The sequence below is a fragment of the Aotus nancymaae genome, unplaced genomic scaffold (genome assembly GCF_030222135.1).
Source record: "Aotus nancymaae isolate 86718 unplaced genomic scaffold, 86718_ANA_hifiasm-v0.15.2.pri h1tg000041l, whole genome shotgun sequence".
Classification (NCBI taxonomy): domain Eukaryota; kingdom Metazoa; phylum Chordata; class Mammalia; order Primates; family Aotidae; genus Aotus; species Aotus nancymaae.
In genome coordinates this window covers 20,280,045-20,307,253 of record NW_026988455.1, presented here as the reverse complement: position 1 = coordinate 20,307,253, position 27,209 = coordinate 20,280,045, and the positions used below count along the sequence as shown (strand labels likewise).

Genomic DNA, 27,209 nt, shown 5'->3' with positions numbered 1-27,209 from the left:
ATGTGGCATATTCATGAAATGGAATACTATTCAGCTATCAAAAGTAATAAAGTATGAATACATATTATATTGTGGATGAACCTTGAAAATGTGCTAGAGAAAGGGAACCAGTTGCAATAGGCCACATATAGATGATGTATATAAATTTTTCCATTTATATGAAATGGATAGGTAAATCTATAGAAGCAGAAAGAAGATAAGTTGTTGCTACTGGCTATGGAGAAGAAAGAATGGGGAGTGACTGCTAATGGTTATGGGGTACTTTGGTGGGGAGGGGAGGTTGAAAACATTTTGAAATTACATAGTGGTAGTACTCGCTTCGGCAGCACATATACTAAAATTGGAATGATACAGAGAAGATTAGCATGGCCCCTGCACAAGGATGATGCGCATATTTGTGAAGTGTTCCATATTTTTGGTGAATTTTTCCAATTTTGTTAACTTCTCTTTGAAATATAAAAGTATCATGTATTTAACTGTTCTCTTATTGTTGAACAATTATTTTTTGACACATTTTCACTACAATAAATAATATAATGAACATCAAAAAAAGAAATTAGATAGTAGTAATAATTATACTACCTTGTAAATATACTGAAAAGCCACTGAATTGTACACTGTACATTACAGTATGTAAATTGTACATCAATAAAGCTCTAATTTTTTTAAAGTATGGTTAGTGTCATATACATACACCCATGTTAATAATATGGTACTCTGTTATTCATAGATTTCTCTTTTGACAGTAACAAATTTGATTTCTTTTACAGCAACAGAATGGTTCAGCAAGTTCCAGAAAACATAAATTTTCCTGCTGAAGAAGAAAAAATCTTGGAGTTTTGGACCAAATTTAATTGTTTTCAGGAATGCTTAAAGCAATCAAAACATAAACCAAAGTATGTGAATTTCTTAGGTAAAGGGAAAGTCCTTAAGAACAGTTATTTCTTGGGCCAGGCGCAGTGGCTCACGCCTGTAATCCTAGCACTTTGGGAGGTCTAGGCGGGTGGATTACGAGGTCAAGAGATCAAGACCATCCTGGCCAACACGGAGAAACCCCGTCTCTACTAAAAATACAAAAAAATTAGCAGGGCGTGGTGGCACGTGCCTGTGGTCCCAGCTACTCAGGAGGCTGAGGCGGAAGAATCGCTTGAACCCAGGAGGCGGAGGTTGCAGTGAGCCGAGATTGTGCTACTGCACTCCAGCCTGGCCACAGAGCAAGACTCCATCTCAAAAAAAAAAAAAAGAGTAGTTATTTCTTAAACTGAATCCCATTAAAACAGATACTCTTTTTTTTTTTTTTCTTTGAGATGGAGTCTTGCTCTGTTGCCCAGGCTGGAGTGCAGTGGTGCCATCTCTGCTCACTGTAACCTCCACCTCCTGGATGCAAGTGATTCTCCTGCCTCAGCCTCCCAAGTAGCTGAGATTACAGGTACCCACCACCATGCCCAGCTAATTTTTGTATTTTTAGTAGAGACAGAGTTTCACCATGTTGCCCAGGCTGGTCTCGAATTCCTGACCTCAAGTGATCCATCTGCCTCTGCCTCTCAAAGTGCTGGGGTTACAGGTGTGAGCCACCACTCACAGCCTAAAGCAGATACTCTTTATTCATCTTTATATTCCCAGAATCCTCCAGCCCTATATATAGTGGGTATTCAGTAGTAGATATATACATTGAATGAATAAGTACCCTGTAGAAGGCTACTATAATGCCTTCTGTCTTTAGTCCTCATTTACCTAAAAGACTAGCCCTTTAATCACTGTTTCATTATATGTCTCCTCTGGTCAAAAACTTTCGGGGTTTATTGCTCTATTTTACTGATGAGATAACTCAAGATCAGGATAAATAACTTGCCTTACGTCATGGAACTAATAAATGAAAAATGAATAATCAAATGGCGGTCTCTGCAGCTCTACCACAATTGTAGCCTTTCTGAAGGCAGGACCACCAGTAAATATCTAATCAATTATATTTGCCAATTTTCTGATCTTGCTGCTTTTCTCCTTCCAAAAAGACTTCACTATAACAAAAGCTATCTATAGAAAAATGCTTTGGCCGGGCGCGGTGGCTCACGCCTGTAATCCCAGCACTTTGGGAGGCCGAGGCGGGTGGATCACGAGGTCAAGAGATCGAGACCATCCTGGTCAACATGGTGAAACCCCGTCTCTACTAAAAATACAAAAAAATTAGCTGGGCACGGTGGCGCATGCCTGTAATCCCAGCTACTCAGGAGGCTGAGGCAGGAGAATTGCCTGAACCCAGGAGGCGGAGGTTGCGGTGAGCCGAGATCGCGCCATTGCACTCCAGCCTGGGTAACAAGAGCGAAACTCCGTTTCAAAAAAAAAAGAAAAATGCTTTAAATTTTTGCTGTTTTTAAGTGACTTGATATATTTTTATTACCCTTAGATTTACTTTCTATGATGGTCCTCCTTTTGCAACTGGACTGCCGCACTATGGACATATACTTGCAGGGACAATTAAAGATATAGTTACAAGATATGCTCACCAGAGTGGGTTTCATGTTGACAGAAGATTTGGATGGGATTGTCATGGCTTACCTGTGGTATGTTTGAGTATCCAGCTTTATAATGTTCTGATTTTTTTATAAGCATTAGATTTCATCATATAATATGTTAAATACGAATGTTGACTGTAGACCTTTTCTTCTACTTCATTTCTTTATTTGTAGTTCGATTTGTTTTATTTTCTAGATTTGCATAGTTGCAGTTGTTTCATGGGGCACAGTGGTAACAATCTTATCACAAATTTGCAGGAATATGAAATTGATAAGACACTGGGAATCAGAGGACCGGAGGATGTGGCCAAAATGGGGATTACAGAGTATAACAGTCAGTGCCGAGCAATTGTGATGAGATACTCTACTGAGTGGAAGGTATGTGGGATATTGTCAGTAGAATGAACAGAAAATGTAGTTATTAAATGGGCATTGAGATGGTTTATGGTCCCTTGTGCTTTTTTTTTTTTTTTTGGTAGAAAAACTGTTAGCTTAAACTGAACCATTTTCTGACTTCCGTGTGCTTAATTGGTCTACCTTTCTTGACTGATCACCAATAGGGAAAAATTCTGATAAGTATAACATGGATATGGGCCTCTTTTTTTCTCAAATACTTTTAAAAATTTTTTAACTTTTTATTTTGAAATAATTTGACTTACTAAACAGTTGCAAAAATAAAATTAATTCCCCTATATCTTTCATCCTTCTTTCCCAACTGCTAACATCTTCAATAACCATAGTATTAATAGAATTTTCAAAAGCAGTTGCCCCATTAATTTTTATTTGGACCAATCACATATTGCATTTAGTTGTCATGATTTCTTAGTCTTCTTAAGTATGGGACATTTTATTCAGTTCTTCTTTGTCTTTCATGGCCTTCTCGTTTCTGAAGATTGCAGAGCAGCTATTTTATAGAATGTCTCTCAATGTCTGAGGTTTCCTGATTTAATTTAGGTTATACATTTTTGGTGAGAATGCCACAGAAGTGATGTTAGCCCTTCTCAGTGCATCGTACCAGGCGGCATGTGTTGTTGCTATGTCCATTGATGGTGATAACTTTGTTCACTTGATTAAGGTGCTGTCTATCAGCCTTCTGCTTTGTAAAGTTGTAGTTTTTCCTTTGTAATTAATAAGTATCTTGTGGGGAGATTCTTTTCAATTTTTTTTTAAAGATGGGGTTTCACCATGTTGGTCAGGCTGGTCTTGAACTCCTGACCTCAGGTGATCAGCCCGCCTTGGCCTCCAAAGTGCTTGGATTACAGGTGTGAGCCCACGCCCGGCCCCAGATATTCTTTTTCTTGTCATACATTCACTCATTAATGTTAACATCCATGAATGATTTGTGCCAGCAATAATTATGCCTGTGGTATTTGCCAAGTGGTGGTTTTGGTAGCCTCGTATAAATGAATATTTATACTTACAAATAACATTTTGTGCATGTAGAATGAGTGCCAGGAAAACTTGTTCTTAACCTTACATAGAATGTTGTTTGCAATATAGATTTACTCATACCGTTGATTATTCTATTTTCCCAAAATTTCCATATGTGGTGACAATAGAAGTGAGTACACATTGATGAACAATTAAAAATATTGTCTAATACTGTTCTATATTAATATTTTAAAGTCTACAGTTACCAGACTTGGCCGATGGATTGACTTTGACAATGACTACAAAACTCTGTATCCAGAATTCATGGAAAGTGTCTGGTAGGTTTATTTAAAATTATAAATATGATAAATATTCTATGAATATTCTGTTGTATTGGTTATTGGAAAAGTGCACTAGCATGAATCAGTTTATTTTTGAGTCTATCATTATTTCTCCGAAATCTTTGGGAATATGTTTGTTGTTGAATGTAGGACATTTATTTTTTTGAGACAGAGTCTGGCTCTGTTGCCCAGACTGGAGTGCAATGGCATGATCTCGGCTCACTGCAACCTCTGCCTCCCAGGTTCAAGCGAATCTCCTCCCTAAGCCTCCTGAGTAGCTAGGATTATAGGCACCCCCATGCCCGGCTAATTTTTGTGTTTTTAGTAGAGATGGGGTGTCACCATGTTGGCCAGGCTGGTCTTGAGCTCCTAACCTAGGTGAGCCACCTGCCTCTGCCTCCAGGAGTGCTGGAATTACAGGTGTAAGCCACTCTGTCCGGCCTGCCAATTGCTTTTCTTAATCAACATTATGTTTTAAACATCATTCAATGTTAGTAGATATTAGCATTGTAATGTCTGCCTAATGTCTTACTATATTGATCTAATTTGCCAGCTAGTCTCCCAATGAAAGACATTGTTTTTTCACTTATTTGGCAGACAGACACTCTAAACAGAAAATGGCATAAATGTTTGCATTTTCAGAAATAGAATTTTGGTTATATAATTGTGAAACTCCATCTCTTATCAGGTGGGTCTTCAAACAACTCTATGATAAAGGCCTTGTTTATAGAGGTGTGAAAGTCATGCCCTTCTCTACTGCATGTAACACTCCACTTTCCAACTTTGAGTCACACCAGAATTATAAGGTACGTGAAATGTAGAGACATTATTCAGCATTGAGTTTTGTAGGTAGAAGTTGAATGGTTATGATCATAGTAGGTATTCCCAAGTAGACCTGGTGTGGAATGTTGCCCACGCGATCAGTCACTTTGATCACTTACTACTGAGTGCTGAAAATACTGCCAGTTACTATACTAAAGCTCTGTTAAGATGAGGGATTTGTTTTCTACATTGGATTTATGATGTATCTTAATGTAATAGGTTTTGCTTGTTTTGACCAAGAAAAAAATTTTAATTTTGACATGTTTTCAAACTCACAGAAAAGTGGAGAGAGTTCTTTATGTCCGACTAGATTCCCTAAATGTTAACCTTTTGCCACATTTGCTTTATCCTTCTCTCTTTTTATAGGAGTGGGGCACAGTACCCTTTGAGAGTAACTTGCAGGAATTATGGCCCTTTTCCTATGAAAACTACATATTTCCTAAAATCAAGAACATTGTTTTAAATAACTAGAGTTAGAAAATTAACATTGATACTGTATTACCTCATGTATAGATCTTATTCAGGTTCTGGTTGTCTCAGCAGTGTCCTTTATAGTTTAAAAAAAAAAAAAAAAAAAAGAAAGGAAAGAAAAAAAAGACCTACATTGTGTGCTTCCGGCAGTGATATGTCTCCAGCCTTTAATCTCAAACAGCTCTTTAGTCTCTCTATGCTTCATAATACTGACATTTGAGGAGGTACAGGCCAATAGTAGTGTTCCTTATTTCAGGTTTCTCTTGTGTGACCAACAGCTCTTGTGTCACTTTATTTAAATTGCAGTTGTTTTTTGTCTGGGACTGATTTTTTTAGAGCTATTTATTTTTAAATCCTTGATATTTTTGTGTTGAAACATTGCCAGAGAGCTGGAGACAATCTTGTTTTTTTATTTAATGAGCTGAATTTATATGGGTTTATTACAATTTCAAATATGTGTTGCTTTAGTAGAATCTTTTTGACCTAACTCTTCATGGACTTACAAAATAGATAATCATAATACTGAAACCTCCATCATATGTTCCTCTTTAGACATTACTTTAAAAAGTTACCAGAGGCCAGGCAACGTGGCCCATGCCTGTAATCCTAGCACTATGGGAGGTTGTGGCAGGTGGATCACCTGAGGTCAGGAGTTTGAGACCAGCCTGACCACAATAGAATAACCCCATCTCTACTAAAAATATAAAAATTAGCTAAGTGTGGTGGCATGTGCCTGTACTTTCAGGTACTTGGGAGGCTGAGGCACAAGAATCACTTGAACCCAGGAGGTGAAGGCTGCAGTGAGCCAAGATGTCACCACAGCACTCTAGCCTAAGTGACAGAGGGAGACTCCATGTCAAAAGAAAAAAAAACAGTCACCAGGTGTCTTAAAATACTTAATTTGTGACAAATAAATATGCTTTTAAAAATATTTTTTAAAGTATTTAAAAATTTTTTTACAAGTCTGGCATGTGATTTCTTCAGTTCATCCTGAAGATTTATCTTTAGGATCAGTTCCTTTTTCTTAGGTGTCTGTCATTGTGGATTTGTAAAACAATACTTTACCTCAATTTATTTCAGGATGTTCAAGACCCTTCAGTATTTGTAACTTTCCCTTTGGAAGAAGATGAAACTGTATCTTTAGTTGCTTGGACAACCACTCCCTGGACTCTACCTAGTAACCTTGCCGTATGTGTTAATCCAGAAATGCAGTATGTGAAGATTAAAGGTAAGTAGGAAGATGCTGGTTATTTATGATTAATATGTATATGATAATTTTATATTTTGGAAAATATGAAGGCTTACCTTTCTTTTTGCATGAAGAATAGAATTATTTGAAAAGAATCTGACTTTATTAGAAAAATTATTTTTCTTTTTTTCTTTTTTCTTTTTTTTTTTTTTTGAGACAGTCTCACTCTGTTGCCAGGCTGGAGTGCAGTGGTGCAATCTCAGCTCACTACAACCTCTGCCTCCCGGGTTCAAGTGATTCTCCTGCCTCAGCCTCCCAAGTAGCTATAGACATCCACCACCACACCCAGCTAATTTTTGTATTTTTAGTAGAGATGGGGTTTTACCATGTTGGCCAGGATGGGCTTGATCTTTTGACCTCATGATCCTCCTGCCTTGGCCTCCCCAAAGTGCTGGGATTACAGGAGTGAGCCACCACGCCCAGCCTGTTTTCATTTCTAATTGAAAACCAACACAACATCTAAAATAGTACAGAAATGTAAAAAGTAGAACATAAAATTTTCTTATAATTTCCATATTATAATATGTTTTTCCACACCATGCCCCTATGACAGATGAAGAGTCTAAGATTCAGATATGTAGCATCACCTTATTACTAGTAATTGGTACCAGAACTTGAGAACTTTTGCCTTTCAAATGTTCCCTGGTAGAGAGTTACCAGTTTCAATGAGGGCCTTTCCGTAGAGATTTGAAAAGAAGATTGGTACTTTGTGAACAACTATACCTTCAGGTTTGGATAGTTTTGTGGAGGCAAAAGGAGAAGAAAAGAAAAACTTACTGCCAGTAAAAAAAGCTGTGGTGCAGCTGCTGTGGAAAACAGCGGCATTTCTTCAAAAAGCTAAACAGAATTACACTGTGGCCCAGCAATTTCACTTCTGGGTGTTTTCCCCAAAGAATTTAAAGCAGTTTTGAACAGATACTTCTACACCCATATTTGTGTAGCATTATTCACGATAGTCAAAAGATAGAAGGAACCCATTGGATAAATGAATAAACCAAATAGGGTATTTCGATACAATGGAATATTACTCGGCCTAACAAAGGAAGGAAATTCTGATACAGGCTATGCCTTGGATGAACCTGGATTACATTATGCTAATTAAAATGAGCCAGTCGACGCCGGGCGCGGTGGCTCACGGCTGTAATCCCAGCACTTTGGGAGGCCGAGGCGGGTGGATCACGAGGTCAAGGGATCGAGACCATCCTGGTCAACATGGTGAAACCCTGTCTCTACTAAAAAAAAAAAATACAAAAAATTAGCTGGGCATGGTGGCACGTGCCTGTAATCCCAGCTACTCAGGAGGCTGAGGCAGGAGAACTGCCTGAACCCAGGAGGTGGAGGTTTTGGTGAGCCAAGATCACGCCATTGCACTCTAGCCTGGGTAACAAGAGCGAAACTCCGTCTCAAAAAAACAAACAAAAAAAAATGAGCCAGTCGCCAAAGTGCAGATACTGCATGATTCATATATGAGGTATCAAGAAATGAAATTCAGAGAGCAAAAAGTAGTAGAATGGTGGTTGACAGAGACTGGGCGGGAAGGAGGAGTTGTTTGATGGGTACAGAGTTTCAGTATAGGAAAATGAAAAGGTTTGGGGTATTGATAGTAGTAATGATTACACAACAGTGTAGATGTGTTTAATGCTGTTTAATAATGGTTGCAATGATCTTTTTAAATAGTTGTATTAAAACAGTCGGCTTGATTGAACAGTAGATTGTACTGGCAAGGAAAAAGTAGTGAGAAAGGAATGGGAAAAGATTGATTGTCAGAAAAAAGGTACAGAGGGAGTTTTTTATTTGTTCTTTCCTGGGAGCAGATAGGACCAAGAGTTGACCTACTGGAAAAAGCTGTTGGCCACAGAGAGGCCTGGCTTTTGCAGTGCCCCATAGATACCCATTTTTCTTATAGTGAAATATGACATAGGCTCTAGTAAATTTCAGATACGTAATATCATAACTTATAGGTGGGTTCTAAATTGGCCCAGATTTTCTCTTAAGTTTTAATTGTTCATACATTTGCTTTAGCTTTTCTTTTCCTAGGATGCCCTAGGTATCCTCTAGAAACACTTAGAATAAGGGTACACAGATACATCAAGGACATTCATTATCCCAGTTTTCATAGTAGTGAAAATTTGAAAGGAATTTAAATGACTGTCAGCTTGTTAGAAATAACTCATAATCATATAAAATGGAGTCCCATAGAGTTCTTTAAAAGATGGAGAAAAGTCTGTATGTGCTAATATTTGGAAGAATGTTGACAGTATATTAAGTGAAAAGTTGTAAAACCAACCAGATAGGATATTACCTTAATTAAAAAATAAAAATAAAAGGAATGTACGTATTTGCATATGTGTTTGTTAGTATCTACGTAGAAAAATATCTGGATCAATAAATGCCCAAATGAGAATGTCTGAGAGGGGGTGATATTACATGGCAATTATGTTGTGAGCTACTTTGTCAGTGTTATTTTTAAACATTCACATATTTACATTATGAAGGAGAAAATAAAGAATAATTTACTTAAAATGGATATCGGAGTGATAAATAACAACTACCAACTGCCTAAGTGCATTTGATGTTTTTGTCATTTTCGTGTTTGGAAAGCAGTATACCTTAGTGTTCTTTGCAGTATTTCTCTGTGAGTATTGGGCACACTAGAGGCACATGATACAGGGGCTCCTCGGGAAAAAAGTATGCTTGATGCATGTCTTTAGAATCAGCCAAATTCAGAATATCACCCATGTCCATGTTTTTCCTTGTTCTCATAGATGTTGCCAGAGGAAAATTACTCATTTTAATGGAAGCCAGATTGTCAGCCCTCTATAAATTGGAGAATGACTATGAGATCCTTGAAAGGTAAATATTCAAATAATTGCTCTGTGGGTGGGTATGGGGGTGTATGTGTCTGGGTGTGCCTTTAGTTTTAAAAAGAAAAAGCTTTATCATCCAAAAGCTGCATTATTCAAATTTAGTTTTAAGTACTAACACTAAGTACTTTACAGTCACACATTATAGCATTAATGGCTAAGGAGCCAGCAAACCAGAGGCGAGTGGTGGCTTGGCTTGATGGGGCTGTAGCCTCATATTTGATTTTAATTTAATTGTGAGTTTGCCTTTCTCCTTTTCTAGATTTCCTGGTGCCTATCTTAAAGGCAAGAAGTACAGGCCCTTGTTTGACTATTTTGTGAAGGTAAGCTTAGGGACTGCTACTGTGGGGCTCTCCACAATCTGATTATTTGATAGCTGGGATGAGGTGATAAGTGGAATTCACATTACCTTACTGTAATATTGCTTGTATGAGTGTACCTGAATCCAGAAAACTGCTTTAGTGCTAACAAAATTAAATCATTTGTGTTGCTTTCTTGTTTTAGAGGATTTTTTTTTTTTTTAAATAGGCTTTTTCTGTTTCTCCTTTTTCTTTTTCTCCTCTGCCCCCCAGGCTTGAGTACAGTGGCACAATCATGGCTCACTCCAGCCTCAACCTCTTGGGCTCAAGTGATGCCCCCTGTCCCAAATAGCTGGGACTTCTGGCATACACCACCACCACATCTGGCCAAGTTTTTTATTTTTTATAGAGACAGAATCTCACTATGTTGCCCAGGTTGGTCTTGAACTCCTGGGATTACAAGCGTGAGCCTCTGCACCTGGCTGTGATTTTTTTTTTTTAATATATTTTTCTCAAATTATATGAATAATCACTTTACATTTGATTGGATTTTTATGTGTATATTTTTATTACATGTAGTCTACATATCACCCAGGGCATTTATTTAGGGTTTTTTTTTTTTTTTTTTTTTTTTTTTGACAAATTTAAGATAATCATCAGAATAAAACATCATGAGTAAAGTAAACCAATTTTATTTCAAGGAGGTTAATGAGGCAGGTATTTAAATCTAGGTACCACGACAGGGCTCATACATTTAGCACCTTAGTTTCTTCAGAGTCATAAAGTTGTTTTATGTGGTTTTATTTTCCGACAATGGAGAATCCACAGCTGCAGGTGCAAACCCTGTCACCCAGACTTCCTCACCAAAAGAGTGTTGTCAAGCAGGAATTCCTCCATCCTTATTTAAAGATCTTGAAATAAGATAATAAGCAGGCCTAGCTTTATTGGTAATGTGGAAATAATAATCACTTACATCCCATCCCCCAAAAAAAGCCATTTGCTGAACCCTCTGTTGTTTCCGTTCCTTGTAGGGAGAATCTGGTTGATTCAGGAGACCTCCATGGTTTGGGCCCTATCCACAGTGTGTCTGTTACCTGCCTCTTCGCTTTTATGCTTCTTGTTTTTCTACATTTCTTCTTGCCTACATAATGGCCTTCTTCCTCCCACGTTGCTGCCCAGTGGATTTCCATATGCTCTGCCTTCATCCCATTCCTCCCTACAAGCATTAGTTATTTCCCAGCATTCGAGACATGCCCTCCTCAGTCGCTGTGCAGCAGACCTGCTTCCTGACCACATCCTCCCATGCTACTTTAGACATATCCTTTATTCGATCAAACTGGCTCTTTCCTTTCCTGCTTCCCTGCCTTTTTTATTAAGTTTTCCTACCATTTTAAAAGTCTTTATCTTTTTTTCATGTGTAGATATGCTAAGTTAACTCACCCTTCAAGTCTGAACTCAGATGTCATCTGCAAGTTTTCTGAAATGCATCTTTGGCTTCTCCCTTGAAGAAATGTCTTGTCTTCATTCTCCTATCGTATATCTTAACATACTTTGTTTTATGTTGTATTTTTTTATTATCTAAAATCTCTTCCACTAGATCAGTGACACTTCACCTTTATGAATCACAAACCCTATTGAGAACCCAAAGAAAGCTCAACCCTCTGAAAAAATGCACATGGACAGACTAGACAGGAACTTTAGGTTAAATAGAGGTCTGTCTGGAATATGCACTCGGTACATATCCAGTTGAATAACACCTACCCATTAAATAAACTTCTTAAACTACCTGAGACCTTCGGTGACTTTAGACGAGTACTGTAAGTCGTTTGACCCAGGACAGAATTCATCTGATGTTCACTGACGTATACCTGTTCTGAAATACCAAGGGAAGCTGTGTCAGCAGACATTGCCTATGGAGCAGCACTGCTGCTCCTAGTGGTTGGTATCTACTGACCTGGGTGGAAGCAGCCCAGCCATGGCCTGGATAGTCCCCAGGTGGACCCTGAGAGACAAGATGCAGTGACTTAGTCTATACTGGTTCTAAGTGTAGAACATGTAATTAAGTATCCATGTAATTCTAAGGACCCATGTATTCTTTCTGTTTAAACTATCAAAATTTTAGCACCTATCATACCATAACTTCTTTTTTTTTTTGAGGCGGAGTTTTGCTCTTGTTTCCCAGGCTGGAGTGCAATGGCGCGATCTCTGCTCACCGCAACTTCCGCCTCCTGGGTTCAGGCAATTCTCCTGCCTCAGCCTCCTGAGTAGCTGGGATTACAGGCATGCGCCAGCATGTCCAGCTAATTTTTTGTATTTTTAGTAGAGATGGGGTTTCACCATGTTGACCAGGATGGTCTCGATCTCTTGACCTCGTGATCCACCTGCCTCGGCCTCCCAAAGTGCTGGGATTACAGGCGTGAGCCACCGCGCCCAGCCATACCATAACTTCTAAAATGTTTCAAGGTTATTTGGGTTACAGCAATGAAATTTTATGGTTATTTTCCAAGTTTAGTTTTAAGTTCCAAAGAGACAGAGTGCTGTGATGAAGTTGAAATAACATTGTATTTGCAACCAGAAGACTTGTTTCAGGTCGTGGTTTCATCACTGTTGTGTGATTTGGGTAAAGACTAATCTTTATTCTGAGTTTGCTTATCTGTGAAATGCAAATACAGCCAGAATATTTTTAAGACATGGGAATACTAATAGCTTTTTCATAGGATTTTAGGAGTTAAATGTGAAAATACTTTTTAACCAATGCAAAAATGAAGGCCATCAAAGGGCCAGTTTGGCAGAAACAGTGGTTTGTGGAAAGAAATGTAAAGAGAGGAAAGTAGAAAGAGGAGGTCTATTAGCATTATATGTATTAACGTGATGATATTGCTGTTGCAAAGAAAATAAAATTGAACACATTTCCCCTGAGTCTTAAGGTGGTGGAGTTACCTGTAAATAGAACATACTACTTGTGGCTCCCACCTGTTCCTTTCCAGATTTGCCTTTATAACTGAATAACTTGAGCTGAGTTAAAAGGAAAAAGAGAAGCAAAACATATACAGTGATTGAAAATGTATCAGTAAGTGAATATCCTAAACTGCATACTAGGAGCAAAAATGGGGGAAGGGAGAACTAATGAAAAACATCAGTTTGGACTGGACGCCGTGGCTCACACCTGTAATCCCAGCACTTTGGGACACCAAGGCAGGTGGATCACAAGGTCAGGAGCTCAAGACCAGCGTGGCCAACATAGTGAAACCCTGTCTCTGCTAAAAATACAAAAAAAATTAGTTGGGCTTGGTGGTGGGCACCTGTAATCCCAGCTACTCAGGAGGCTGAGGCTGCAGAATTGCTTGCACCTGGGAGGCGGAATTTACAGTCAGCCAAGATTGCACTACTGCACTCCAGCCTGTGTGACAGCAAGACTCCTTCTCAGGAAAAATATAAAACAAAAAACAAAAAAAAAATCAGTTTGTAACCAAGGAAATTAGAAATTTTTATCTGCCAGTCTCCAGATAATTATTTGATTTATAAGTAGTAACTTTTTATTTATGGGAAAAATGTATTGAATTAGCATGTTTCTTCCCAACCTGAATTATTCTTTCTCTAATATTTCTGGAAATAATTTTACGTGTTGAAAGTGTTTCCAGGTTTTTAAGAATAACTGTTACGAAGTTAACATTGTAATATAGTAATGTTTCATCCCTGAAGCCTGCTGACTTTTTTTTCCAGTGTAAAGAGAATGGCGCTTTCACTGTGCTCGTTGACAACTATGTGAAGGAAGAAGAAGGCACAGGGGTTGTCCACCAAGCTCCTTACTTTGGTGCTGTGAGTAGCATAAATCTGGCAAATATATTTGAAAAGTATGTCGGTGGCCACTTTTCACAGATGCTGACTCGTGTCTCATCATGTTGGGCCACCAGGTTGGCCTCTTTTCTGACTCACTGCCTGCAAGATGGCTTATAAAATTTGCATCTGCAATTCCCTTTCATCCTAAGGTAATTTCTGGAAAGAGTGGGTAAAATTCAGGACCACTTCCAGTCGTTTATTCTTTCTAAAAGGCCACAGTGCCTTGCTGTGTCTTTATTTATTCATTCATGCAGTAAACTCTTTCTGGTATACGGTTCTGTGAGTTTTGACAGGCATCTAGAGATGTGCAGGTGCCTCAGCCACCAAAATACACACCATTCCCATCACCTCTGCTGTGTTCTTAATTAAATGCTACATGATCAGAAGGGGGAATTTGACCTCTCCTCTCAAAACTGTACTCTTCAGTTAATTTTATATTTTGCCCAGAATAATTTTTCTAAAAACACTTTCCCTTTCATGTAATTTGTGTGTGAATAAAAACAGAATAACATAAAGGCACATGCTTTGCAGTAAACCACCTCTCACCTTAAATCATGGTGCTGCCACTAACAGGCAGTTCCAGGCTAAGTTGCTTGGCCTCTCTGGATTTCCTTTGCCTCCTCTGTAGCATGGTGTAGCACCTACACATTCCTCTAGGCTTGATCATTTTGTTGGTGAGAGGCGTTGGAAATGTGACTTTGTTCTAAAAGGCAGTGGGAGTAGTCTGTCTTCATTTACCATTTTGCTTTTATGCTTAATCTCTGGGATTTTATTTTATTTATTATAGATATAGGGGGTACAGGTACATTTTTTTACATTGATTTGTAGTGGTAAAATCTGGGCTTTTAATGTAACCATCACTTGAAGTTTTATTCTGGAAATCTTGAAACATACACAGAAGAAAATATTATAATTCTTTTTGTCACATCATCCAGCTGCGTTCTCAACGTTTTGGTAATCTCTCTTGTTTTCTTCCTCCGTATAGTACCACACTTTTTATTTTGGCTGGAGGATTCAGAAGCAAATCCTCAACATCATGTCTTTCATGTATCAGTAATTCTAGCTGCATCTCTGACTAATAAGGACTTTTATTTTCACTATAGCCACTGTGCCATTATTTATATCCAATAAAGTCAGCAATTCCTTAATAATCATGCAATACCTGGTCCATATTCAATTTTGATGGAAGGAAGTATTCTTGATAATACTACTTAAGAGTTTTAGGAACTAGTCACATACTATTCATAATCATTTTAGGGTCAACCAGTATGGTTACCCCACTGATAGATAATTAAAAAGGTAACTTCTTGGTTTTGAATTGTAGTTTAGGTTTTCTTTTTAAATGTAGGTGTTTGTCATTAACTCTAGAGTTATATCTCATATCACTCTGAGTACCATGCACATTAATATTATAGAAGATTCTGAACACCATGCAGGTTAATGTTATGGAAGATTTATTCTTTAAACTATAGCCTTTAACCCCAATTGGTAAACATTTTCTTTCTTTCTTTTTTTTTTTATTTGAGACAGAGTCTTCCTCTGTCGCCCAGGCTGGAGTGCAATGGCACGATCTTGGCTCGCTGCAACCTCTGCCTCTTGGGTTCAAGCGATTCTCCTTCCTCAGCCTCCCAAGTAGCTGGGGTTAAAGGCACCCACCACCTCACCTGGCTAATTTTTTGTACTTTCAGAAGAGATGGGGTTTCACCAATGTTGGCCAGGCTAGTCTCAAACTCCTGACCTCAAGTGATCCACACATCTTGGCCTCCCAAAGTGCTGGGATTACAGGTGTAAGCCACCGTGCCCCACCTTGGTAAACATTTTCTGAGAGGCCTTCTTTTGCTAGGCAAGGTAGTGTTTGATCTCTGCAGAGTCTGTGCACTTGTGTGACATCATGTTGAACATCACTTGTTCTGGATGCATTTAGGAAAGCTGCTCTTAGCTTAATGCGCTGGGTAGAGTTACTTGCTCCATACTCAGTAGTTCAAATTGCTGCACTTAGGGGCTTTTCCTGTCCACCCACATGACACCACACCAGTCAGCCTCAGCACAGGGAGAGGTGAACACAGATCGAGGTGGAAACATGTCCGCTTTCCAGCTTGTCTTGGAGTCAATCCAGAGTGTGGTTTCACTAACATAAGGCAGTCTCTTTAATTTTATATTTAGGCATCATAGCACAGTGGTGAAGCTCTGGAGGCTAGCTTTGCTGCTTCATAGCTAAGTTATTTCTTAGTACCTTGACTTTCCTATCTGTAAAATAGAAATGATTGCTAATTGTGTAAGGGGAGCACCTGGTGAAAGCCTTCTTTGTAGGATCATTGGGAGGTGTTTTGTTTTGTTTTCATGCCACTTTGTCTAAGAGCATTGTGAGGTGTAAGTGAGCATGTGTAAAGTGCTCAGAATACTGTCTCACATAGCACTTTGCTATGCACTTGCTCTATTGTTAACAGTCTTCAAAATATATTCCTGAAGCTTCATGGTAAAAGCTATGCCAGTTGAGACCCAGTTTGCTTATTTGAGAAGTAAATACTTTGGATTTTTAGGTCAGTGTTGCCATCCTTTGGGGTCTTCCTTGAGAGGGTGCAAATCCAAGTGTACATCAATCATCATGTAATACTAACAGGCCATGCCTTATATTTGTGTGTATTTTGTTTTTTGTGTGTGCTACTGTTATAAACCAAATTTGATTTAGTTTTAAAACATTCATGTGTGGCTACTCTGCCTATGGAGTAGCCATTCTTCATTCCTTTACTTTCTTAATTAACTTCCTTTCACTTAAAAAAAAAATCATGTGTGTCATCTATCTTCTGATTTAGTGGATACTCAGGTACATATAGAGGTCTGGGAAATAATATTTGAGAAGACTGGACTGAGTGATCTAATCCCTGTCCAACTGTGAGGCTCTGATTCTCCTAATGGTCTTGAGTTACCTTCAGTTAACAGGATAAAGTTAATGACGTGTTTATGTTATAATATAGAACAACTATCTTGGGACTCTATTACCTCATGCTTCTTCCCCACACCTGTACTTAGACTGTTTTATTCTTCTCTCCTTTTTGCCTTTTCTCAGGATGACTATCGGGTCTGTATGGACTTCAACATTATTCGGAAAGACTCACTCCCCGTTTGCCCTGTGGATGCATCAGGCTGCTTCACAGCAGAGGTGACACATTTCGCTGGACAGTACGTGAAGGTCTGTAATCAATATGGCATAGAAGGGTGTCTGTTACTTTTGATTACTCTCCATCATGGTTTATAATTGTAATTCTTCTAGGAAGTTGTTTTTATTTAGTTTTGTCATCACATGAAATCAGTAAAGATGTTATCAGTTACATTCAGAGGGTCTCATATCTGTAGAGGAAGCATGCTGTAATTTCACAGGGAGAGATCAGAAAAACTGCTCCAGTTTATGCCTCATGAAGCAACTTTGTGACCTTGGGGTAATCATTTCAGAAAGAAAATTTTATGACCTTAAATGTTGTGGAATGTAGTTGACTTAAAGTTAGTGACTAAAAATAATTAATATTTGATCTTTGTGCCTTTTATTCATAACAGAATATCAGACTCTAGTAATACATTGTTCCTAAATATTACAGTATGTTTTAATGGCTAAACTTTAATTTTTTTTAACAGGATGCTGACAAAAGTATCATCAAGACTTTGAAGGAACAAGGCCGACTACTGGTTGCCAGCACCTTCACTCACAGCTACCCTTTTTGCTGGAGGTCAGAAGTGTTGAGATTCACTTGGGGTGGTTGGCAGAATATTATAGAAATATTAGGAAAGGTTAAAGATTAATCTAAAACCTATGACCTTTCCTAATATTTCTTTTTTGTGTGTTTTTTTTTTGTTTTGTTTTTTTGAGGCAGTCTCACCCAGTCACCCAGGCTGGAGTGCAGTGGCGTGATATTGGCTCACTGCAACCTCTGCCTCCCAGGTTCAAGCAATCCTCCTGCCTCAGCCTCCCGAGTAGCTGGGACTATAGGCGCATGCCACCACGCCTGGCTAATTTTTTGTATTTTTAGTACAGGCGGGGTTTCACCACGTTAGCCAGACTGATCTCGATCTCCTGGCCTTGTGATCTGTCTAGCTTGGCCTCCCAAAGTGATGGGATTACAGGTGTGAGCCACCATGCACAGCAACCTTTCCTAATATTGCTATAATATTTCGCCATCCACCCCGAGTGAATCTTAACAAGAAGAAACAAAGACTGTGTTGTAGCTAGAGCTTCCAATCCGTGCTTACACTTTCTATGTTTGCCTGTTCCATATTTGTGGTGTTCATCTCATTTGTATCATTTAGAGTTGGTTTGGGAAGCTGCCTTCTTACTTCATTTTTATGAGAGTTGAGTTTTTTGTTGTTATTTTGAGACAGTGTCTCACTCTGTTCCCCATGCTGGAGTGCAGTGCTGTATTCATGGCTCACTGTACCCTTCACCTTCCCAGCTTAAGCAATCCTCCCACTTCAGCTTCCGGAGTAGCTGGGACTATATAGGTGGTGCCATCACACCTGGCTAGTTTTTGCATTTCTTTTGGAAAGGGGGTTTCACCATGTTGTCCAGGCTGGTCTCAAACTCCTGGGCTCAAATGATCCTCCCACCCTGGCCTCCCAAATTGCGAAGATTATAGGCATGAGCCAGCCACAATGCCTGGTCTAGGAGAGTTTTGTGAATGGCCAAAATTCATTCTTTTTTATTATTATTATTATTTTTTTTTTGGAGACAGTCTTGCTCTGTCGCCCAGACTGGAGTGTAGTGGTGCAGTCTTGGCTCACTGCAACCTCCATCTCTTAGGTTCAAGCTATTCTTCTGCCTCAGCCTCCTGAGTAGCTGGGACTACGGGTGCATGCCACTACACCTGGCTAATTATTTTTGTATTTTTAGTAGAGACAGGGTTTCACTGTGTTAGCCAAGATGGTCTCAATCTCCTGACCTCGTGATCTACCCGCCTCGGCCTCCCAAAGTGCTGGGAATACAGGCGTGAGCCACCATGCCCGGCCTTAAAATTCTTACTTTCCTAAGGAACTGTGTGAGAAAAATAGACCTGTACAAATCTGTTTTGTGTTGTGGCCACTTTTTTTAGGTTGAGAAACATCTCTAAAATTTTGTAATGGAATTTAATGAAAAATTTAATGTGATTTTAATGTTTAATGTAAGCCCATGCTGTAAAGGCGTGGGTGAACATGAAATGTTCAGTTGCATCATATTTGGTTTTCACATTGCCTCTTCTGTGCTGATGTTGAAGTTGACATTGTTTCTTAGACAATTGTCACCAGCAGAACTATATTTTTTTTTCCTGGTCTTGTTCTTATATTAGTTTTTGCCTTTCTTACTATTGTGGAAAGAGATGACCAATTTCGAAGACTTAGATGCTTTTATCTATAACAAAAATAAGTATTAGTAGAAGGCCAAGTAGGTGATGATGCCGTCAATAAAATATGAAAAGTAGGTCTTACCCTGGTGCCTGCTAGTCCCAACCTGAGCAGCTATGTCTGTGTTTCTGCTTCCCTAGATCAGACACTCCCCTCATTTACAAAGCGGTGCCCAGCTGGTTTGTGCGAGTGGAGAACATGGTGGACCAGCTCCTAAGGAACAATGACCTGTGCTACTGGTGAGTAGTAAAATGTGTTTCTTCATAGTGTCTTTTGTCATGTCATTAGTGTGTTTTACACTTCCCCCAAATCCATTTTCTATTGTGTATTATAATAGCTATCTTTTATTCTGTGTGTTTAGGAACATAAAATAATTCAAATAATGTTACAGAACAGAAGTAATATCTTTCTTGCGATAAAGTATATAAGGGAGTATTTTTCTTTTTAAACTCAGTAGAAATGAGAAACTCACATTTGTTTGATTTATGGCATGAAATGACTTTGGAAAAATGTGGCTGTACCCTAGCCTTCAGTAATAGTCATATTCAGATATACCTTCAAATGCCATGTGTACTTAACTGTTGTCGGTCCAGTAGGGAATAATGTCCCCTGTGCTTGGCTTTATGGATAAGCTCTAAGCACAGAAACCTTTGCTTTCCTCAGCTGATATGAGTCCTGCAGGTGATAACCCAAGAGGTATCATTTCAGCCTCTGGGTACAAAATGAAACAAGGCTTGAACCTATGTATTTCAGAAGAATGTTTTTCACTACGAGTTTTAAAGGTAATCACCACTTCATTTCACAAGGACCCAACTAGATTAGAAAACTGTATTTGTATTTAGGAGAATGAGGAGAATCTCAGGACAATAAGGAAAATGCTTATAAACTGTAACTTTCTAATATTTCTTAGCAGAGTGGTCCTGATTTATCAAAAGACAGCTTTTCATTTTTAGAGCCAATATGCTAATTAGTTCTCCTAATGTGTAAGATACTAGATATAGAATATTAATAAGATAACCTCGAGGGGGTGCAGGCATATAAACTTATCTTTGAAGTAAAGGGCAGTAACTGTAGTGCCCAAGAGAAGAAGGGAAGGTTTGGTAGCCTACCCTGACTGAGCCTTGTGCTTGGAAAGGATTTCCGCAAAGCTGAACCACAAGGAATAAAGAGCATTGGGAGTCGGAGGGATGCAAGAGGATGGATGCAGAGGGGAGGAAGGCTGCATAGCACAGGGCAGGCATGGGCAAAGGTAGTTAAGTGAGAAAGATTCTAGGGAACTTGCCTCATTGTCGGAGCCTGAAATTCAAGACCAAGAATGATCAGAGAGGAGACTATAGTGGGGGCCGCTAGAACGGCTACCAATCGCCTGGCCTGTTTGGAGCCTTTGCTTAAGGAGTTCAGTAAAATTGCTGTGGTGAGGATAATGTAAAGACTAGAGTTGTATGGGATGAGGCTGGCTGGAGTAAGGGTGACTGGTTAGAGGTATGTGGCAGCCATACTACAGTTGAAGAGGAAGACATGGGAGGCCTGTGTGCTATGGTGGTGTTATCTATTGGATGTAGGTCATTGATGGCAGCACAGACTGTTGCGTGTGCTATGCTGTGCGTTTAGAAGACACACTCTTTGGTAGAGACGGGGTTTCACCATGTTGACCAGGATGGTCTCGATCTCTTGACCTTGTGATTCACCCGCCTCGGCCTTCCAAAGTGCTGGGATTATAGGCGTGAGCCACCGCGCCCAGCAGAAGACACACTCTTTGAAGTGAGCTCCATGTTTCCAGAGTGTTTGCTCCACAAAACGTTACACGAAGGCTCACATGGATATAATTTACAATTTGGAATTAGTAATATTCTTATGTGACTGGTTATGTGATCTGTTTATTGCAGGGTCCCAGAGTTTGTGCGAGAAAAACGATTTGGAAATTGGCTGAAAGATGCGCGTGACTGGGCAATTTCCAGAAACAGATACTGGGGCACCCCTATCCCACTGTGGATCAGCAATGACTTTGAGGAGGTGAGGCGGGGCAGTATTCCCTTGTGTTGATTTTTGCTAAAGCATTTTGTTCATGAAAAAGAATTGGGTTTCTTTTTTCTTCGCTACTTTCTTGTTTCATCTTTTTTCCTCTATTCCTTCCTAGAATCATGACATAAAATAGTCTGTTTTTAGGGTTTGTAACTTCTTTTCCCTTGAATTAAATACAATATATAGAATTTCCTCTGTAAAAAATAAAAGGATACAGTTTTCTCTGGGAAATCCACACTTCAAATGTTTTTTTCTTGTGTTTCTCTAATGTCTTTTCTTCCCCCTGCGTTAAGTTGTATCATTAGCTTATGGTTAAACTGACTTTATAGATAATGAAAAATGAAAACTTGAAAAGAAATTTATCAAAGCATTGCAGACCTTTACCTTCTAGAATCAAGTGCATGAGAGGGTGCGTGTGGATATGTAGATGTATGTGTATATACTATCTCCTCGCTTAATGTCATACAGAGGTTCTTGATAACTGTGACTTTAGGCCAAGTGTGATAGCTCACACATGTAATCTCAGCACTTAGGGAGGCCAAGGCAGGAGAATCACTTGAGGCCAGAAATTTGAGACCAGCCTAGGCAATGTAGTGGGGTGCCATCTCTACAAAACTGTTTATTAAATTAGTCAGGCATGGTGGTACACGCCAGTTAGACCCTGCTACTGGGACCTCTCGATATTAGGTGAGAACTTACTATACAGATAGATCTCTGTGTGGCCTTCTGTCCAATGCTGACAGCATTGTAGCAGTGACGAGCAGTGGCACCCTAGGCACCTTGGTGAATCTCCCATAGGGACCTGAAAGGCAACAGTGAAGTAGCTGAATCAGAAGACTTTTCAAGACTGAGTAGGAAGGGCAGAGAAAGAGGCCACCAGTGTTCACTAGGAGCAGAAGCTCCTTGGATGAGAACCCACAGCAGCTCCTACTGGTGTGGCCCTTGTCAGATGATCCCTCCATTCTGAGTGCCCCAGCTAGCCCCGTCCCTCACTGTGGTCTCATAAGGTTATGATACTGTATTGTTACTGTTTCTTTTCTGTGTTTGATAATGTTTAGAGACTCAAATACTTGAATTTAAAAAAAAAATGAAAAAAAGGAAACTCAAATACTTGCTGTTTTAGTCTTTTAGTGTTGCTACAAAGGAATACCTGAAGTTGGGTAATTTATAAAGAAGAATAGTTTATTTGGCTTATGATTCTGGATGACTGGAAAGTTCAAGACTAGACATGTGCATCTGGGGAGGACCTCAGGCTGCATCCACTTATGATGGAAGGCTGGACAGGAGCCAGAGTATGCAGAGATCACATGGCAAGAGAAGAAGCGGGGGAGGTGGGGTGGGGGCAGGCTCTTTTTAACTGTCAGCTCTCACAGGAACTAATAGAGTGAGAACTAACTTCCTGCTGAAGGAGAGCATAGTCTGTTCACGAGGGATCCACCCTGTGACCCAGACACCTCCCCTTGGGCCCCATCTGTCAATACTACCACACTGGGGATTAAATTTCAACATGAGATTTACTGGAAACAGACAAACCATATGAAAACCATAGCATTTGCCATTGTGTTACAGTTGCCTGCAGAATTCTGTACAGTCATATGCTGTACAGGTTTGTAGCCTAGAAGTAATAGGCTCCACCATATAGCCTAGATGTGTTTTAGGCCATCCCATCTGGGTTTGTGTAAGTTGTTCTGTGATGTTTGTGTAACGAAATCACCCTAACAACGCATTTCTCAGAATGTATTCTTGTCATTAAGCACTGTATGACTTTAATTTAGTTCTAGCTTTTTCTTGGGAAGATTCTAGATTAATTAGCTAGATTCAGGTGCAGGAAGAAACTGAGATGCTTAGAGCAATAATCTAAGATGTTTCACTTATGCTGGTTACTTTGATGATCTGTGCTTAATAAAGGCTTACTACCTGTTGAGAGTATGGCTATGAATATTTAAGATTTTCTCTAGGTAGGGACTCCCTCTGGTATTGGCATGGAAACAAAGGAGCAGTGTCAACACTGGCCTCTTCAGAGACTAAGCTGTGTCTTTCATGAGAGAGAAGCCACATTAGTGAATACTACGCTTCAGCTCAGATTGTTGTGTTAATGTGCCTAATGTGCCTTTAAAGAAAATCATCAGTCTCAGGCCCGGCGCAGTGGTTCACGCCTGTAATCCCAACACTTGGGAGGCTGAGGCCGGCTGATCACTCAAGTCTAAGAGTTTGAGACCAGGGCATCGTGGCAAAACCCTGTCTCTACAAAAAATACAAAAAAATTAGCTGGGCTGGGTGGTGCCTGCCTATAGTCCCAGCTACTTGAGAGCTGAGGTGAGAGAATCACCTGAGCCCAGGAAGCTGAGGCTGCAGTGAGCTGTGATTGCGCCACTGCGCTCCAGCCTGGGGAATGGGAGTGAGAACCTGTCTCAAAAAAAAAGAAAAGAGAAAATCATCAGTCTCTCTCTCAACCTAAACGTGCATACTATGTGAATGAACTCAGTATATGCTCTGCTTGGCTCTAAGGAGCTCCTGCTGTTGAACTTTGTTTTTGACAGGTAGTGTGCATTGGGTCAGTGGCAGAACTTGAAGAACTCTCGGGAGCAAAGATCTCAGATCTCCACAGAGAGAGGTCAGTTTCCAAATGTTTGATTCACTTCAGTTTTATCATTCTCCTATTAAGACCTGCTCTCTAGCGGATTACAGAGCTATATACATGGAAGTGACTAGTTTGCTGAAGTACTTTGTTGATGACTCATTGTCATATTGTGGTATTATGGCCTCTGTCCTTATGAAATGTGGGGTGAATGGTGCATAACCTTTCAGATGGAGGGATTCATGGTGCTCTCGGAAAGCCTTTGAGAATTGTTGATGTTTCTGTTTACAAATGTATTATATCTTGTCAGAGTTTTATGTTTCCTATTGGCAGTTAAACTTCAAGTTCTGTTATGCTTATATTTAATAGAAATGGCTACTTTTCTGTTTGTCAGTGTTGACCACCTGACCATTCCTTCACGCTGTGGGAAAGGATCCTTGCACCGCATCTCTGAAGTGTTTGACTGTTGGTTTGAGAGTGGCAGCATGCCCTATGCTCAGGTTCATTATCCATTTGAAAACAAGAGGGAGTTTGAGGATGCTTTTCCTGCAGACTTCATTGCTGAGGGCATCGACCAAACCAGAGGATGGTATGCTTCCTTGTTCTTCCATCACATCTTTTATTGATTTTATTTTATTTAGGGAATATTTTACTAAGTCCCTGCCATTTATCTACTTGCTGCTGGGGAGACTGTGGCTAATAAGACAGGCTTCATTCCTGCCCTCTGCCACCTACCACTAAGCATGGACATTAAAGTGCCTTTTGAGTAGGAATCTCTCACTACAGTAGGGCTATAGTTTTACAGTTTGAATTATCTCGCTGGCGTTTTAGAATATATGTTATACTGGAAGTTTAAATAATAAAAATCAATATGTGTTCTTGGCTTACTCACTTGAGATCATTTACTCAAATGTGTAATGAGTATTTGCATAAAAGACAGTAGGTTGGGTGCTATAAATTTGAGGAATAGTTGGAAATGTGCTCAGATATGGAGGCTAGCCTTATAAATCAACATTCTAAAAAATCCAGATTTTTAATAATATACATATGGGGGAGGATTTGAGCATTGATTTATCTGGCGCGTTAGTAAAGCAGTTCTTCTTAATTGGAAAAAGGTGAATTACTTTCTTTCCATGGATGGGCTTTGCTGACCCAGGTTTTATTTATTTATTTTTATTAACATATGTTCAGTGTTTTCTCATAATTTATTTTTATTTTTTAAGATGGAGTCTTGGCCGAGCGCGGTGGCTCAAGCCTGTAATCCCAGCACTTTGGGAGGCCGAGGCGGGTGGATCACAAGGTCAAGAGATTGAGACCATCCTGGTCAACATGGTGAAACCCCGTCTCTACTAATACAAAAAAAAACTAGCTGGGCATGGTGGCGCATGCCTGTAATCCCAGCTACTCAGGAGGCTGAGGCAGGAGAATTGCCTGAACCCAAGAGGCGGAGGTTGTGGTGAGCCGAGATCGCGCCATTGCACTCCAGCCTGGGTAACGAGCGAAACTCCGTCTCAAAAAAAAAAAAAGATGGAGTCTTGCTCTGCTGCCCAAACTGAAATGCAGTGGTGTGATCTCGGCTCACTGCAACCTCCACCTCCTGGGTTTAAACAATTCTTGTGCCTCACCCTCCCAAGTAGCTGGGTCTATAGGTACCCACCACCGCATCCAGCTAATTTTTGTATTTTTAGTAGAGACGGGGTTTCATCATGTTGGCCAGGCTGGTCTTGAACTCCTGACCTCAAGTGATCTGCCTACCTCTGCCTCCCAAAGTACTGGGATTACAGGCATGAGCCACTGCACCCACCTCAGATTTTAATTAAACATTCAGAGTAATGTTTCTGCAGGGGTTTGTTTGAGGAATGGTTGATGTCATTTTCTCCTTTGACAACTTTGGGTAATCATTGAATTCAAGTCTTCATGTTCTGGAATGTGGTATTTTCAGATTCCAATCCTTTTTGTCTATAGGAACAGCTACCCAGAAAAAAAATTCTATTTTTAGAAAGGGCTGGATGCCTTACCAGTGAGCTTGTTCCTTTGAGGAGTAACAACGTCCGTTAGCTGGTAACAATCCTCATATGGGTCCTGTGTTCTTGCTGCCTGCCTCCTTCTCCATCCCTCAGGCCTGGGCTGCCTCTCCTGGGCACCAGGGCTCCTCCCAGCTCTCCTTTAGAACTGGAGTGGGCAATATCTGGACAAGTATTTATGTTAACCATGGGGTCTGGTCTCCTCAGCTCATGTCCCTTGATGTTCCGTGAGTGCTGGACTAGGGCAGGGAAGCAAGAGAGCATCACCCCCAGGACAGAGCAGGGATATGATAGAGTTCGTTTGGGGAACAAGCTAGCATATAAATGAGGTATGCAACATTTTACAGAATAAAAGCAGTTTCTAGTCTGCCTTATCACTTTGGATGAGAGTGCATTTTGCATCTTTTGTCATCAGATTGTCTGTCCCATATGATCTTGGGCCACCCCTCATTTTTAGCCAGGTGCTTCTGGGTTGTCCTGAAAGGCCACCCAGTGCTACCTTGTGGCTTTCCACATTGACTTCCTGGAAGACCTGGTAGCAGAGAAATGGTCAGTAAATCACTCCAGACCTTTATTTCATGTTTTTTTTTCAAATCATAAACTGTAATTTGACTGATCTCTGGTGGGTCTTGTGTCTCTGTTCTTTTTTTTTTTTTTTTTTTCCCCCCGGTAACCAGGATTAAGAATCATTGCTTTAAGTGACTATCAAATAGTATGATTTATCAAAAATAGAAATTTAGTTCAATGAATAAATATAGTTTCTTTCTTATACTTGGACTTCATTTCTATTTTTATTGAACTGTTGGGGTTTTTTTAGGTTTTATACCCTGCTGGTGCTGGCCACAGCCCTCTTTGGACAACCGCCTTTCAAGAATGTAATTGTGAATGGGCTCATCCTAGCAAGGTAGGTCAAGTCCTTTGTTGTAGTGATGGATGGAGCTTTTGTCTCCACTGTTTCTCAAGAAGGAGTGCATGAGAGCTAAGCCTGATGGAGGTGGAGGAAGGGGAGGACTTTCAGACTGTGCTACTACTAGTAACATAGTACTACTTAGTGATATTACTGGTAATTAAATAGCATTTACTAAACTTAGCATTTTATGAAGTACTTTTGCTTCTACATCTTATTTCATCCGTACATCAGTCCTTTCATGTAGATTTTGTTGTCCTTTTTTTTAACACATGAGGAAGTTGTGGGTCCTAGAGACCAGAGGTACCCAGGATCAAAGCTAGTGACAGCCATACCAGGTTCAACCCAGGTGCTCTGCCACCATATCCCATTCTCCTCATCTAAAACTTCCTCCCAGTGGGTGTTACTTCCCGCTTTTTAATATTATAAAGGAGTCTCATTTTTCATTTATTACCTCTAGTCATTAAGGATAAAAATAAATATGAACAAAAATTTAAATGAAATATTTACCCACACAGAAATCCTGCCTTATATGCTGTGT

General features: G+C 39.8%; 1 protein-coding gene and 1 non-coding gene across 3 annotated transcripts in view; both read left to right on the top strand.

Moving 5' to 3' along the window:
• Positions 1-27,209, top strand: part of IARS1 (isoleucyl-tRNA synthetase 1) — a 75,560-nt gene that overhangs the window by 4,356 nt on the left and 43,995 nt on the right. For both annotated transcript variants that reach the window (XM_012472202.3, XM_012472201.3), the window contains exons 2-17: positions 771-896; positions 2,405-2,561; positions 2,772-2,891; positions 4,140-4,222; positions 4,914-5,031; positions 6,599-6,746; positions 9,533-9,620; positions 9,894-9,954; positions 13,654-13,749; positions 16,838-16,960; positions 17,401-17,492; positions 19,278-19,376; positions 21,024-21,150; positions 23,700-23,773; positions 24,132-24,326; positions 26,579-26,665. In XM_012472202.3, coding sequence (XP_012327625.3) covers positions 778-896; positions 2,405-2,561; positions 2,772-2,891; positions 4,140-4,222; positions 4,914-5,031; positions 6,599-6,746; positions 9,533-9,620; positions 9,894-9,954; positions 13,654-13,749; positions 16,838-16,960; positions 17,401-17,492; positions 19,278-19,376; positions 21,024-21,150; positions 23,700-23,773; positions 24,132-24,326; positions 26,579-26,665 — 1,787 coding nt within the window. In that variant the 5' untranslated portion in view covers positions 771-777. The remainder of the gene's footprint in view (positions 1-770; positions 897-2,404; positions 2,562-2,771; positions 2,892-4,139; positions 4,223-4,913; positions 5,032-6,598; positions 6,747-9,532; positions 9,621-9,893; positions 9,955-13,653; positions 13,750-16,837; positions 16,961-17,400; positions 17,493-19,277; positions 19,377-21,023; positions 21,151-23,699; positions 23,774-24,131; positions 24,327-26,578; positions 26,666-27,209) is intronic.
• LOC135268759 (U6 spliceosomal RNA) lies at positions 311-417 on the top strand. The gene has a single exon (XR_010337113.1). It is a non-coding gene; the product is annotated as a U6 spliceosomal RNA (small nuclear RNA).